Source organism: Temnothorax longispinosus, chromosome 12, assembly GCF_030848805.1.
Source record: "Temnothorax longispinosus isolate EJ_2023e chromosome 12, Tlon_JGU_v1, whole genome shotgun sequence".
Classification (NCBI taxonomy): Eukaryota; Metazoa; Arthropoda; class Insecta; order Hymenoptera; family Formicidae; genus Temnothorax; species Temnothorax longispinosus.
This window is the reverse complement of record NC_092369.1, coordinates 305,605-321,020: the sequence shown is the minus strand read 5'-3', so window position 1 is coordinate 321,020 and position 15,416 is coordinate 305,605. Positions and strand designations below refer to the sequence as shown.

The 15,416-nt window shown below is 40.0% G+C and overlaps 2 protein-coding genes across 2 annotated transcripts in view; one reads left to right on the top strand and one right to left on the bottom strand.

The window, feature by feature from the left end:
• Window positions 1-671: 671 nt before the first annotated feature.
• LOC139823217 (uncharacterized) lies at window positions 672-1,871 on the top strand. Its single transcript, XM_071795605.1, has one exon. The coding sequence runs from the start codon at window positions 672-674 to the stop codon at window positions 1,869-1,871; it is 1,200 nt and encodes a 399-aa protein (XP_071651706.1).
• A 6,667-nt stretch (window positions 1,872-8,538) lies between these two features.
• The window catches only part of LOC139822894 (aminopeptidase N-like), an 85,946-nt gene continuing 79,068 nt past the window's right edge, over window positions 8,539-15,416 (bottom strand). The window contains exons 2-5 of the mRNA XM_071795062.1: window positions 11,731-11,812; window positions 11,013-11,395; window positions 9,280-9,470; window positions 8,539-8,826 (exon numbers count right to left, since the gene is read on the bottom strand). Coding sequence (XP_071651163.1) covers window positions 9,445-9,470; window positions 11,013-11,395; window positions 11,731-11,812 — 491 coding nt within the window. The 3' untranslated portion in view covers window positions 8,539-8,826; window positions 9,280-9,444. The remainder of the gene's footprint in view (window positions 8,827-9,279; window positions 9,471-11,012; window positions 11,396-11,730; window positions 11,813-15,416) is intronic.

The following is a 15,416-nucleotide window of genomic DNA, read 5'->3' as shown; positions in this document are numbered from 1 at the left end:
TCTCGTGCAACGCTAGCTTCGCAACGGGAATACGCGTGCGAACTTCGTTCGTCATAGCTCGGGCCGCAGCCGTTAATCGCCTTAAAATCGAATCCGCGCTCGCCGCGGTAATTAGTCGCCACATAATTGACTTAATCGTACCCGAAATACTCGGTCGAATATCCGAGTATTCCGGGCCAGCGATACTTTCGCGCATAGAGACAACGGCCGTGGCCTTCGATTGCGGGCCGGTCTCGCGCGCGTTGTTTTTCTGTATAGTCTCGAGCATCGCTCGTGTTTACGTCGTTGCGAGGTACGTACAGCCCGACCCAGCACTTGTATTATCCCGACATTCGTGATCCGTGCGAGAGTACCATCGCTCGAAAATATTATTGTCAACGATCGAGAATTTGCCTATCGAACTCTGCGACGCGTGTTTATCGCGCTAATCCAACGGCTGATACTCTCCGCGTTCAACTCGAGGAATATTACCGAGAATATTCCCTCGGGACTTGCGCGAGCACCGAACGGAGCCGTCCGTTATCCCTCACCTTGGCGACCTGACTTTCGTGATTGTTCGCCGGGTTTCGATATTGTTGGTTCGAGTTGCCGTCGCCTCCGACTGCCTATTCGTCGTTTACCCTTCGCTCTTAGCTTCGTCTGTCTGTGGTGGACGACCCCTCTGTTACGTCATGTCAAAAAACGCATATGCCCGCCGCGAAGTATGCAATCGGCGTATGCAAGAAATACACGACATATCCCTACAAGCCGCGACCGACGCGGCAATCCGAGCGACCTTCCTCGCTCGCTACTCGAGCGTAGCGAAGATCGCGGACGATTTTGAGGCCACCCACCTGAAGGTCATCCAAGAAGCGGCGGATTTCGAGGTCGAGGACGCAATCCGAGCCAGTTTCGACAAAATGCATTACGCCGTAAAGAGTCGATATCACCGTGAAACGGGCGCGCCATTCGGAGGCGCGCCGGCACAGCCCTCGGGTCAGGCCTCGGTGGTCAAGTTGCCTAAGATCCCGCTACCGCAGTTTTCCGGCGACCTTACGTTGTGGCCTTCCTTCATCGCGTTGTTCAACGCGTCGATACACAACCAGCAGATTTCCGCGATAGAGAAATACCAGTATCTGCTGGCTTCACTCAAGGGGGAACCACTCAACGTGGTGAAAAACCTGCCGTTTTCCGATGAGTACTATCTGATCGCTTACGACTCGCTGGTCGATCGATACCGGAATAAGAGAAGGTTAGCGGACCATCACTTGAATTCGATAATCGATGCAAAGCCATTGAAAGCGGAGACGGCCGAGACTCTTCACCACTTATTAGATACGTTTACCGAGAACACGCGCGCGCTCGCGTTGATGAAGTTCCCTACCGATTCATGGGACTTTATCCTACTGAAGTTTTTGTTAGACAAGCTTCCTTGTTCCCTTCGGAAAAAATTCGAGTCTGCTCACCGGGCTGAGGAAATACCGCGATGTACTCAACTCACGAAATTTCTAGCGGAACATTGTCAGGTTCTCGAGGCCGTCGCGGGCCCGTCCTCCAAAACCAAGTCCACGCCGGTCTCTTCGTTCGTGACTAGCACGGCCGATTGCCCCGTTTGTAAAGAGCCTCACTACGTGTCGAAGTGCACCCAGTTTTTGAAACTCTCGCCGAGAGAGAGGCAGGCTAAGGCTCGCGACTTAAAATTGTGCTTCAACTGCCTGCGCTCAGGGCACGGATCGAAAGATTGTCCCTCCGCGTGGACATGCCGATCGTGCGGTATGCAACACCATACGCTGCTGCATTTCGAGCAGGCCAGCGTCCCGTTCCCCGCGAACGCTCCGGCAATCACTCCGGTCGACGACCCCGCGGCGCCGGGGGATACAGACGGAAACTAGACGACCACATTGCCTTGAGACATCATGGGCGCGCGCACTTCACCACTCGTGATGTCTCTCGTCCGTTCGTCGCACGGGCGCGTTCGCGACGAAGATGTTCGTGGTCGCAGTTTTCGTTTGGACGAGGTCGAGTCTTACACACTCACCCCGTCCCGGGTCCCTTACGACTCATCGTGCACCGTCGAGTCACCATACACTCACGGTGCTTTTGGACACCGCCGTCTTGGCGCATCACCACTCGGGTGGCGCCGAACGGTAGGACCTCGTCATCGCCGTCTTGGCGTAGCACCAGCGTTCTCCCGCTATCACGGAGGGCTTCGGGTGTCGCCGAACGGCTGGACCTCATTCGGAGGTCACAAATCGTCACGCGTGATGTCTCTCGTCCGCACGTCGCTTGGGCACGTTCGCGGCGAGGATATTCGCGTAATCGTAGCTCGTTGAACGAGGGCGAGGCCCTACACCCTCGCCCCGTTAACGCGCACCGTCGAGTCGCCTACACTCACGGTGCCTATGGACACCGCCGTCTCGGCGTATCACCATTCGGGTGTCGCCGAACGGTAGGACCGCATTACCGCCGTCTTGGCGTATCACCACGTCCCTCCCGCTATCACGGAGGGCTCGTCGGGTGTCGCCAAACGGCCGAACCTCACTCGGAGGTCATAACCGTCGAGTCACACACACTCACGGCGTCATTGGATCCCGCCGTCTTGGCGTACTGCCACGTCCCTCCCGCAACCACGGAGGGCTCGTCGGGGTTCGCCAAACGGCCGGACCTCATTCGGAGGTCCTGCACAAGCTCGCTCGCTTTGAGCCTCGAGTCGAACCTTCCCACGGTTCGGAAACCTCTCCGATCGAGGAGGAGAAAATCGTATCGCTCGTGGCGCTCGAGCCGCCTGACGCGGTACGTTCATTGCTCGAAAGATTCTCTTCAATCGAGAAAATTGGCAGAATTATAGCATACATTCTCAGGTTTGTACATCACTTCCGTGCAAAATCTGCTCCTACGACTTTGGCCATAGATCAGCTCGAACTGCATTCCGCGTTACTACTCGTTGTAAAGAGTGTACAGGCGGATGCTTTCCGCGATGAGATCGATCGTCTCCAAAGCGGGAGAAGGCTCCCCAAGCCCTTTCGCAAGCTCGCTCCCTTCCTTGATCCGGTGGGTATTCTCAGGGTGGGCGGCAGGCTTGCAAAATCCGGATTGACATTTGAGAACAAGCACCCTGTCTTACTGCCCTGTAAACACAGGCTCACGGATCTCGTTATCGAACACGTGCACCGCGCGAACATGCACCCGGGTCGGCGCACGCTGCAATACCTGCTCACGCAACATTATTGGGTCCTCGGGGTGCATCGCGCTATACAACGCGTACTCTCGAGATGGCATCGATGTTTCCGCGTAAATCCACACACTTCTCAGCCCCTCATGGCGGAACTACCGGCCGATAGGGTCCGACGGGCCAAGCCATTTTCGATCAGCGGCGTTGATTTCGCGGGACCGTTCAACATAGTTACGCGACGAGCCCGGGGGGTCTCCTCCGTCAAAGTATACGCGTGCCTACCGATGAATCGTCTGAGTCGGTGGCAACTCGTCCAACGAATACGCCAGGACTTCTGGAAGCGCTGGCATCAGGAGTATCTCCATACGCTGCAACAGCGCCCCAAATGGTGGACCTCCGTCAACCCGCTCGGAGTCGGGTCGTTGGTCCTCCTCAAGGACTCCAACATGCCTCCTCTGCGTTGGAGGCGAGGACGAGTGGAGGCGCTGCATCCGGGCAGCGACGGCGTCCCGCGTGTCGCCACGGTGCGGGTGGCGGACGGCACGATCACGCGTCCCCTAGTGAAGCTGTGCCCCCTGCCGATGGGCCCTGCTCCACAGGCGACCGATTCAAATTGATAATAAAATACAACTCGTTGTATTTTGGTGGGCGGTATGTTTGGCGCTCACCAAACTGTAGATGGATGCATGTATCATACTTAATTGTTTAGTCTCGTTACTCGTTGTATATAGCATTCTTGCGTACCTAGTATTAAGTATTTCGGTGACTCGCGCGAAACGTCGGCGGATCGCGATCAACGCGGAATCGATAATTGCGCGACTCACCAATCGGTGCTGCCCTCGCTCACCCCACGAGGGCACCCGCCTGAAGAACAAGCACTCGCTCGCGACACTGTTCCAGCGCCGCGAGCTCTCGGCACTCATCGTTACGACGTCTCGGAGCACAGAGAGATTAACGGAGCACAGAGAGATTATCGGAGCAGGGAGACTTGCGCTATTCCGGAGTCGCGAGATAGTGCGATCGCCTACTTTCTCGGCCTGCTTGTGTGCTGCTTTTGCCTGCTTACTCCTGCTTGCTTGCTGCCTGCCTTAATTTACTGCTGCCTGCCTCGCTTTCGCTTTGCTCGCTGCCCTGCCTGCGTTGCTGCACGAGCCCGATCGCGACCGAGACGAAGCCTCCAGGAGTCGACGGCACAACGAACGGTGAGTCGCATTTTAACTTTCGCTTTGGGGAGACTTTACACATCTCCCCTGGTCCTTCGAGCTTCGCTTTATCGCAAATCCGGGTACGGCTCTACCGCCCCCCGAGCAATTGAAGAATTAAAACTTTTGGAAACAAACGGTATTGAAATAGTATCCAATAATAAAAGATACATAATATATTTCACATTAGCTCTAATTTTAGGTGATAATTTAGGTGTTACTAGTATTTTAAAATTTTCAGAGAGTTTCTCGAGTCATTTTTTTTTTGCGATTTTGTCGAGCTACCAAAGAACAATGTCAAATATTATGTACATCAGAACCCTCGTTAAAAGGACCAAAAGTAATTATGATCAAGATATTAAAAATTATCTGGAACATCTGCAGGTGTAAAAGAACTATGTATTTGGAATGATTAAAATATTTTAATGTTACAAAAAATATAGCATGCGTAATTTACAAAAATTATTTACTATTGGATACTACTCACATATTGATGCTTATCAAGTCATACAAAATGCGACACAACAGTTTTGAGATGGATTTTAGTTCTTTGATAAACATTTTTCCTACTTCAGGTATTTTGCGCTACGGCAATACTAACGATAATTTTGTATGTTTTCGTTAATGTGATAAATAAAAATACTTAAACGACTTTAACTGTTTATGCATTTTTTTATGTGCTATACATTGATGGCTACACACGGAAAGAACGGTTTTGTTGAAGTATTTAAAAATTTAGCTAGATACAGATTTGAAAATAATTTTGTTGCACCATCAAAATAATTATAGTAGGTCGCTGAAGTATGATGATAATGCTGTAAAAAATTTTGACATTTTAGCAATCAGTTCTACATAATTAAAATAATTATAGATTCACGCAATGTGATTTAAAATAATTATATGTAGAACTGATTGCTAAAATGTCAAAATTTTTTACAGCATTATTATCATACTTCAGTGACCTACTATAATTATTTTAATGGTGCAACAAAATTATTTTCAGATCTGTATCTAGCTAGTCAAAATTTTTAAATACTTCAGCAAAATCGTTTTTTCCGTGCAAAAATAATCGATTGACGCAACAAAAAAATTCGGTTAAAAATTTTAGTAATATCAACACATACTTTTGGTTCAGAGGACAAAATTTGAGTAATAAGTCAATCACAAATTTTTTTCCATACAAACCATATTTTTGTTCAGTGAACTATATTTATGTATTGATATTACTAAATTTTCCAACTACATTTTTGTGTTGCACCAACCACAATTCTTGTTTGCCCATATACAAACAAGAGATTTAGTTGGTTCAACCAAATTTTAATTCAGTCAACTAAATGGGTTTCTCAGTGCACACACACACATATATATATATATATATATATACACAATATATATAATGTATTGTTACGTCCTGCAAAATCCACGATTTCCTTTTTTCGCGGAAATTCCTATGCGCCCGAGATAGCTCTTAAGATTAGGATAAGTAAACTAAACTATCTATTTGCCTAAGCGACTAAAAGCGACCTTCCAGATGACGAATTACTGACAGACGGGGCATACGTGACCAGATTTTCATCAGCCTTGTCGGGCCCATAACTATAAACCCGGCGACACGACGCGCCAAAGGAGCCTTAATTCCAGACAAAGTTTGATGAGGATCTTTATTGCATCAAGCGAGCTTTCTAAAATTGCTCGTACGATGTTTCCGACAAACAGAAACAAAGCCTAAGACGTGACTGTAAATACACGTGGCGAAAGTTTCTGTTTGCATCTAAGATTGAGAGGTATGCATTGTCTATCAACATAAAAACAGGGTCGCGGGATAAATAAAGAACCTTAATAAAAGACAAATCGGCGATAGCCGAAAAACAAAATGCGTCACTGGAAGAAGCGATGGGTTGCACCACCCAATAAGGCAGTAGGGGCCTTACAAGAAGACTCACCAATAAGCAGCCGTAAAAATCGATAACCGTCTTTAGCTCTCCAGGATAGGCAAAAACTTAAAAATCTACCTCTTGGGTGAGAAACATCTCGCCCAATAAGAAATCCTTTAAACAAAAATTAGAAACACCCCGCCAACCAGAAGTTCTCAAAACAAAAACCAGACACCTCCCACAACGAAATCCACCCTTTCCATCCTTGGAACTTTCCTATATAAATCGCAACATCACGGGACTCGCTCTCTTAGTTCAGCTCCTCTTCAAACAGTTCACCTTTTCACCCCGGTTCATCTCTTACAATTAGATCAAATTCTCTTCCCTCTGGTTCATTTCTCAAGTTCAATTTACTTCCCTTCTCTTCCGTTTTACGAACAGTATTACATTTAAATCCAATCTTGAGTTTTAAGTTAAATTCTGTGCGCGAACTTAAACTCATTGAGTATCGACGAGAGCGTATGCACAGGGCCCAAAAAGATCCAGCCAGATAACACATCATCAAGTAGTAAGTCTCGTAATTCTTTTCTCCTTTTTCGGGTTATTGTTCCCCTTTCTATCCTTTTATTTTAAAGATGGTCTATCAACTATCGGATCCTCGGGAGTTTATTAAGTATAACGAGTTTATTAGCATCGCGGGTTTGGGTCGAATGCGGCGATTGGATTCGCGGCGGTCGTTGGCGTTGTCGCAGGTCTGGCTGACTTGTCGGCTTTTGACTCCCGGCGTCTTCGTCGCTGTCGTGGACTCGGCCGGTTCGTTGTCACCTTAAGCTCGTAACGATTTCTTTTTTTTTATATATACTTCCGAGCGGGTCTGAATAAGAAGATCGACCACTGCATAAGTAAAATCCAACATAATAGTTATTTTAAAATTAAATGAATTATATTTCCAATAATGTCCTATTAAACGTCAATTAAATCGACGGAATCGACGGAACAAGCTGGTTATGTGATTAGTAAAATCAAACGTCCTAAAACTTTAAATAACTTTAACCTTATTTCAATGGCAGTATCCTTATTTTCTATGCATAAATTCTTGTCTCTCTGTTTTTACCCCGCAAACATCTCTTTATATTTTATTTTTAATTGCGACTTAATTTAGTTTCAAATACACATATACACCATACCCACACTTAATTAAACCATTATGTAATTCAATGCCGATCTCGATGTAATAATAGCGGGCAGGATGTTCATTTCCAAATAGGTTTTCCCTCAAAAATCCTGCCCGGTCACCCCCGCACCAATGTAACACCCGCGAAGAATACACACACGTTACACATACATCCGACACTCACACTTATAAATGTATTCAATTTTATTTTGCCTAATTCTCATTTATTGTTCACCTAGCTTATATTATTGTAATAAATGTTTATCTTATGTTAAATATTAATTTCAATCTGCATTCATTTATAACTTAAGACCCACTACCATCTCCCTCTCAAATTCGCACGAGGTCCGATCCCGAGTTAAAGGGATTAAATTCCCTGACTCAAAAGAGGACCGACGATCGCACCGCTCACGAAAGGCATCCTAGCGTCCTTACGGACGTTGACCCTTCCTGAGTCATAAAAGTGCGTTCGGCTCGTGCCACACGCCTCAGAGCGTGTACCTGCGAGCGACATTTGCAAATATCTAGTTGCATCTTTCCTTCCCCCCGAACCCCTCTGGTTAGCCTTTCCTTTGCTTCCCAGTTTTTCTTATCCTAATCCTGGGGTTGGACGTAACAGTATGTACATGTATATTAAAATTCAGTACTAAATGATTAAATTACAACAAATTACAACAATATTTTTAGAATTATAATTACTACATTATAAAACATTCAGTTTATATTTTAAACTACGCGCTAGTAGTTATTATTGAATTTGAAACATAGCTTTATAAGATGCAAATGTATATAGCCCAAAAATATGAACAGAATTAATTATTAATATTAATTTAATTATGTAAAGTTGCATTAATCTATAATTCCGTACACAACGAACGGTTTTTAGTTTAAGCGCGCTACTACAGTTAAAGGATTATTAATAGAAAATCAATAAGTATGTATATAGAATCATAATATCTACCTTAGACGTTTGTTCGCTAGAAAAAACATTCAAAATAATATTCTTTATCGTTAGACTTGTAGGAAGTAATCTGAAAGAACAAAATAACATATTTATAATTAATGTATAAGATAAAATTATTTAAAAAATAAAATGTATATTTGTAAAGAGAAATGTATTTATACCTAGGTTTTATATTATCAAAATTTGCTAATATGTAGTCAAGAACCAAATCATTGCGTGCATGGTTTTCAAGATTGATCTTGAAGATAGAAGCATGCTCGATATCGTTGAATAATGTAGTATTCGATGCTGTAATATTCAAATAGTTGATAATAATGTCAGAATTTTCAGCGCAGCTCAATATTTTCCAAAATTGCTTATCAAGTGTTCGCTGATATAATTCCATCATTTTATCCCATTTAGTCCTAGTAGCCACGGTCAAACCAAAGCAGTACGTCCAATCGCGCCACCAATGTAGAACTCTGAAATTATGTCTATGTAAAAGAGATACATGCATTTTATACGTTTTATTTAATTTATTTTATCAAGTTTCGTATTTATTTTCCGTTAGGTAACTATTAGGTATTCCGTAAAACTAAGTCCCTCGTGTGCTGCTCTATCACTCTATATTTACCACGTGAAAAGACTACGCTACAGTGAATAAATAAATAAAAGATGATTTTATCGATAATGTCATTTTTATTATTTTTAATATACGTATATTTTTACTTGTGTCGCATATTTATTCTGTGGATTAGAACAAGAATGGAAATTAAGGAAAAACAATAAAAAGAATGTCTGATTTCGATGACTTGAATAAATAATAAGGAATTAACCATATATATGCATGCATGCATGCATGCGTGCGCATATCCAACACACATGACGCACACAAATACAAATTATGAGATAATCGGGATCATAAGAAGAGTTACTTGTGAGTATCAGGATCCGCGAGATGTTCGCTCAATTTTACGGCGGCTCTTCTCTTGCATTCCGCGTGACCGAAGATACATGCCCATTTCAAGGCTTCTAGCCGTACTATCTTTGTGTTATCGTCATCATTGAAATCTTCTTCGTATCCTACATGCTGAAGAAGCTTATCGAAGATTCCTACCATGCGTGACTAGAAATCATCAAGTAATATTGAATTTTATATTAATTTGTTGGTATTTACGAATTAAGTGACGTGATTCATATATAGATGTACATATTTCGTTAATGCTTTGCTAAAACATTCACTATCATAAGAAGCATCGGCGAGCTTGCATCCGACTTTCTCTAATGTCCATGTGTATTAATTATAGATTAACATATTTGCTACCACTAATATGGGATTAATAAACCGACAAACTTTATTTTTAATAGATATGCACAGTATGCTGCACATTTTCACTTACTCATGTGACGCATGGTAAAGAACGTGTTAACTTTGGTTTAACTTCATTCGTTTAAATTAATGTAAACGATAAAACATGTAAAATTTGCCGCATAGATGGGGGCAATCGGTACATAATTAGAACGGATATTATTACGCTCACAAAATGATCGTCTTGCTCTTTAGTTCGTAAGTGTATATCGTAAGTGTATATTTAATAGTTTATTATCTATTTATTTTAAGTTATTCTTTATATTGAAAATTTGCTGAATGAAACGTATTTAAAATCTAAGTTTTAATAATAATAAATTATTTTAATTATGATAAATTTTTAATATATAATGCTTATAGGTATAAAATAATATAATTTTCATTATCCTACTTATTGGATTTTATAAAGAGTTCAAAAATTATGAGAATGCAGTAAATGATAACATGTAAATTATAATATTTATTTTATATATTTTATGTTTTCTTTAAATTTTTCTATTAAATTTTATATTCATACAAATATAAGAAATTTAATATAGAATGCTTAGCTTTGAGGCTATATTTACGAAGCGATAATAATTCAACAAGGTGGAGAATGTGTAAATATAGACCGATCTAGCTATAATGCTACAAACATCATTTTTATTTTGATAAAATTTCTTATTATCTACCTTGAATTTTTTACTTTCTGGCAGTAAAAAGTAATTCGATAACCGTGCTAAAATTCGGAACATTGGACTCCATGCCACATAATCTCTCTCACGACTTAGGTAACTTATAAGATCCATGAATACGGAGAGATCTAGTTGTTCTTCCAGCAAAAAGGCAAATGTATCATCGATAATTTGAGCACGATTGAGAACGTGTATGTTCATGTATTCCTCAGAATTCAAGTAACTTATGATTCTTTCCAGATTTATGATATCGTAATAGACACGACAGTATGCTGACGAATTATCCATTACATTTATTATTAAATCTTTTTGTTTAAATTTATCAAGATCGAAATATTGACATTTTGTTTATCGTAACTAACAGACTAATGTAATGTGTAACTTGAAAATATTACATATAAGTGAAGAAATATATACATATAAGAATAAAATTATTATTAAAAACTTTTCTACATTAATCAATTAGCAAGAATTTGGAGAATTTAATCATATAAATCTCTCTTTAAGCTTTTCTTTAATAAAAAAATACATTGATGAAACAAACACAAAGATTCGAATAATGTAAAAAGCTCTCGTGATGATAAAACAAATAAGATAAAAGAGCGTAATATTTATTGATTCGTACCAGTTTGTTGTACATTGACGATAATCCAATTTTTTGTACTAATTTCCACTCTACTAGTTTGATCTGGTCCTAACCAATTATTAGGCATAGTATTGGAAAAATCCAAATTGCTCTGGTCGGCGTAAGTCATGGGTATCCACCATTTATTATTGATACTTTCTGTAGCGCGGACATTGCGGACACATTTTTGTGTTATTGCCACTTCGCCAGTTGCGTAATTTATCGTCACGTTTAGCACAGGATAAAGTTCTTGGTTCATCCACGTATCCATCACTTCTTTTATTTTGAAATCTTGTTGTTGCATATAAGGGATATAAGGGGCCTCCTCTAGAGCACTTTGCATGGCGCTCCACAAATCGTCGGGAGTAACTGATCCAAACTGACTAAATTTGCAAAATAACATAATCAAGTTATAGTATATACGTCGAGGAATATAAATTTACTGTTAAAGAATTTTCGTAAATTTAATGTACAATTTAATATATACATAAATAGAAATAACTTAGAATATGACTTAAAACCAGATAATTAAATTGTAATTAAAGAATAAACTATGGTCACTAATCGAGTAGCAATTAATGTGATATTGAACGCATCACAGATTTATGTTTCTGATGTAATAACTATATTTTCCAACGTGAATGTAAGAAACATTACTTATGACATTTAATATTGCGATATGTGGTAATTATATATAGACTATATTATACACACTTACTTTGCTTCGAAATACTTGATGATACCTTTTCGAAATACTTCGTCGCCCACTGCATGGTATAACATGCGTAATAGAGCTGGCGCTATATTACCATAAAATACCGATTAATAATACACATAAAGTATATTGTACGCATAAAATTATATATATATATATATATATATATATATATATATTTATATATATACCATAAGCGATGTATACATACGTATACGTTGATATACATCGACATCCTAACTTGTATTCCGGAAGTATTTTCCATATGTATAATCAAAATACAAAGATATATCAAAATTAAGCTTCCTTATATGTTTTGTTAATTGTCGGTACCACTAAAAAATACATAAATATCTGATTATAAGCAATATACATAACGTGAAATGCAGTATACATGTTCTTGCAATAGCCATTTACATCGTATTTCGTAGTTAGTCATCGTTTGTACACATTATATAAACTATTATATAAAAAAAAGGATGCTTTTTATGCTTAGTAATTTAATAGGACCGCGAGAATTTTAACTATTTCTCTAAGCTATCGATATATATGCTGCTATATATACGCTGTAAGTTTTTGGTATTTCGCGGTGCATCGCGAAATATCAAAAAACTCACAGAGCCAAATCAAAATTTATACTCTACGACGTATCGTTACATACGAGGACCATTTCCTCGGTGCAATTGTAAATAGCAGGACCGCCCAGTTTAAATATTTTCTAATTAATTTCATCTGTACGTACGATTACTTGCAATATTTTATTCTGTGCATTATTTAAGGATTAACTCGCGAAAATGTTGCACTGCGAAATACGAAAAACTTACAGCCAAATCAAAATGTATACTCTACGACGTATCGTTACATGCGAGGACCGATTTCCTCGGTGCAATGGTAAATAGCAGGACTGCCCAGTTTAAATATTTTCTAATTAATTTCATCTGTACGTACGATTTCTTGCAATATTTTATTCTGTGCATTATTTAAGGATTAACTCGCGAAAATGTTGCACTGCGAAATACGAAAAACTTACAGCCAAATCAAAATGTATACTCTACGACGTATCGTTACATGCGAGGACCGATTTCCTCGGTGCAATGGTAAATAGCAGGACCGCACAGTTTAAATATTTTCTAATTAATTTCATCTGTACGTACGGTTACTTGCAATATTCTACTCGGTGCATTATTTAAGGATTAACTCGCGAAAATGTTGCACTGCAAAATACCAAAAACTTATAGCCAAATCAAAATGTATACTCTACGACGTATGTAACGATACGTCCTAGAGTAAAAGATTTGATTTGACTGTAATCTGTCGGTATTTCGTAGGCCAACATTTTCGTGTGTTAATCCTTAAATAATGCACCGAGTAGAATATTGCAACTTCTCAAGTAATAACTGAACGTATAGATAAAATTAATTAAAAAATAGTTAAACTGGGCGGTCCTGCTATTTGCCATTGCACCGAGGAAATCGGTCCTCGCATGTAACAATACGTCCTAGAGTAAAAGTTTTGATTTGGCTGTAATCTGTCGGTATTTCGTGGGCCAACATTTTCGTGTGTTAATCCTTAAATAATGCACCGTGTAGAATATTGCAAGTTCTCAAATAGTAACCGAACGTATAGATGAAATTAATTAAGAAATAGTTCAACTGGGCTGTCCTGCTATTTATCATTGCACCGAGGAAATCGGTCCTGGCATGTAACAATACGTCCTAGAGTAAAAGTTTTGATTTGGCTGTAATCTGTCGGTATTTCGTGGGCCAACATTTTCGTGTGTTAATCCTTAAATAATGCACCGTGTAGAATATTGCAAGTTCTCAAATAGTAACCGCACGTATAGATGAAATTAATTAAGAAATAGTTCAACTGGGCTGTCCTGCTATTTATCATTGCACCGAGGAAATCGGTCCTGGCATGTAACAATACGTCCTAGAGTAAAAGTTTTGATTTGGCTGTAATCTGTCGGTATTTCGTGGGCCAACATTTTCATGTGTTAATCCTTAAATAATGCACCGAGTAGAATATTGCAACTTCTCAAGTAATAACTGAACGTATAAATGAATTAATTAAAAAATAGTTAAACTGGGCGGTCCTGCTATTTGCCATTGCACCGAGGAAATCGGTCCTCGCATGTAACAATACGTCCTAGAGTAAAAGTTTTGATTTGGCTGTAATCTGTCGGTATTTCGTGGGCCAACATTTTCGTGTGTTAATCCTTAAATAATGCACCGTGTAGAATATTGCAAGTTCTCAAATAGTAACCGAACGTATAGATGAAATTAATTAAGAAATAGTTCAACTGGGCTGTCCTGCTATTTATCATTGCACCGAGGAAATCGGTCCTGGCATGTAACAATACGTCCTAGAGTAAAAGTTTTGATTTGGCTGTAATCTGTCGGTATTTCGTGGGCCAACATTTTCGTGTGTTAATCCTTAAATAATGCACCGTGTAGAATATTGCAAGTTCTCAAATAGTAACCGAACGTATAGATGAAATTAATTAAGAAATAGTTCAACTGGGCTGTCCTGCTATTTATCATTGCACCGAGGAAATCGGTCCTGGCATATAAACGATACGTCGTAGAGTACAATTTTTATTTGGCTGTAAGTTTTTGGTATTTTGCGGTGCATCGCGAAATATCAAAAAACTCACAGAGCCAAATCAAAATTTATGCTCTACGACGTATCGTTACATACGAGGACCATTTCTTCGGTGCAATGGTAAATAACAGGACCGCCCAGTTTAAATATTTTTTAATTAATTTCATCTGTACGTACGATTACTTGCAATATTTTATTCTGTGCATTATTTAAGGATTAACTCGCGAAAATGTTGCACTGCGAAATACGAAAAACTTACAGCCAAATCAAAATGTATACTCTACGACGTATCGTTACATGCGAGGACCGAATTCCTCGGTGCAATGGTAAATAGCAGGACCGCACAGTTTAAATATTTTCTAATTAATTTCATCTGTACGTACGGTTACTTGCAATATTCTACTCGGTGCATTATTTAAGGATTAACTCGCGAAAATGTTGCACTGCAAAATACCAAAACTTATAGCCAAATCAAAATGTATACTCTACGACGTAGTAACGATACGTCCTAGAGTAAAAGATTTGATTTGACTGTAATCTGTCGGTATTTCGTAGGCCAACATTTTCGTGTGTTAATCCTTAAATAATGCACCGAGTAGAATATTGCAACTTCTCAAGTAATAACTGAACGTATAGATAAAATTAATTAAAAATAGTTAAATTGGGCGGTCCTGCTATTTGCCATTGCACCGAGGAAATCGGTCCTCGCATGTAACAATACGTCCTAGAGTAAAAGTTTTGATTTGGCTGTAATCTGTCGGTATTTCATGGGCCAACATTTTCGTGTGTTAATCCTTAAATAATGCACCGTGTAAAATATTGCAAGTTCTCAAATAGTAACCGAACGTATAGATGAAATTAATTAAGAAATAGTTCAACTGGGCGGTCCTGCTATTTATCATTGCACCGAGGAAATCAGTCCTCGCATATAACGATACGTCGTAGAGTTACAATTTTGATTTGGCTGTAAGTTTTTGGTATTTCGCGGTGCAACATTTTCAGGAGATGTTAAGGTTATTCTACATAGAAGTCGTAGTCGTGAGTTGTAAGAAATTGACCAATCACATTCGAAGTTGAGGAGAATA

What these genes read in the sequence shown, in the direction of transcription:
- LOC139823217 (XM_071795605.1), top strand. Translation starts at nt 672, where the DNA reads ATGTCAAAAAACGCATATGCCCGCCGCGAAGTATGCAATCGGCGTATG.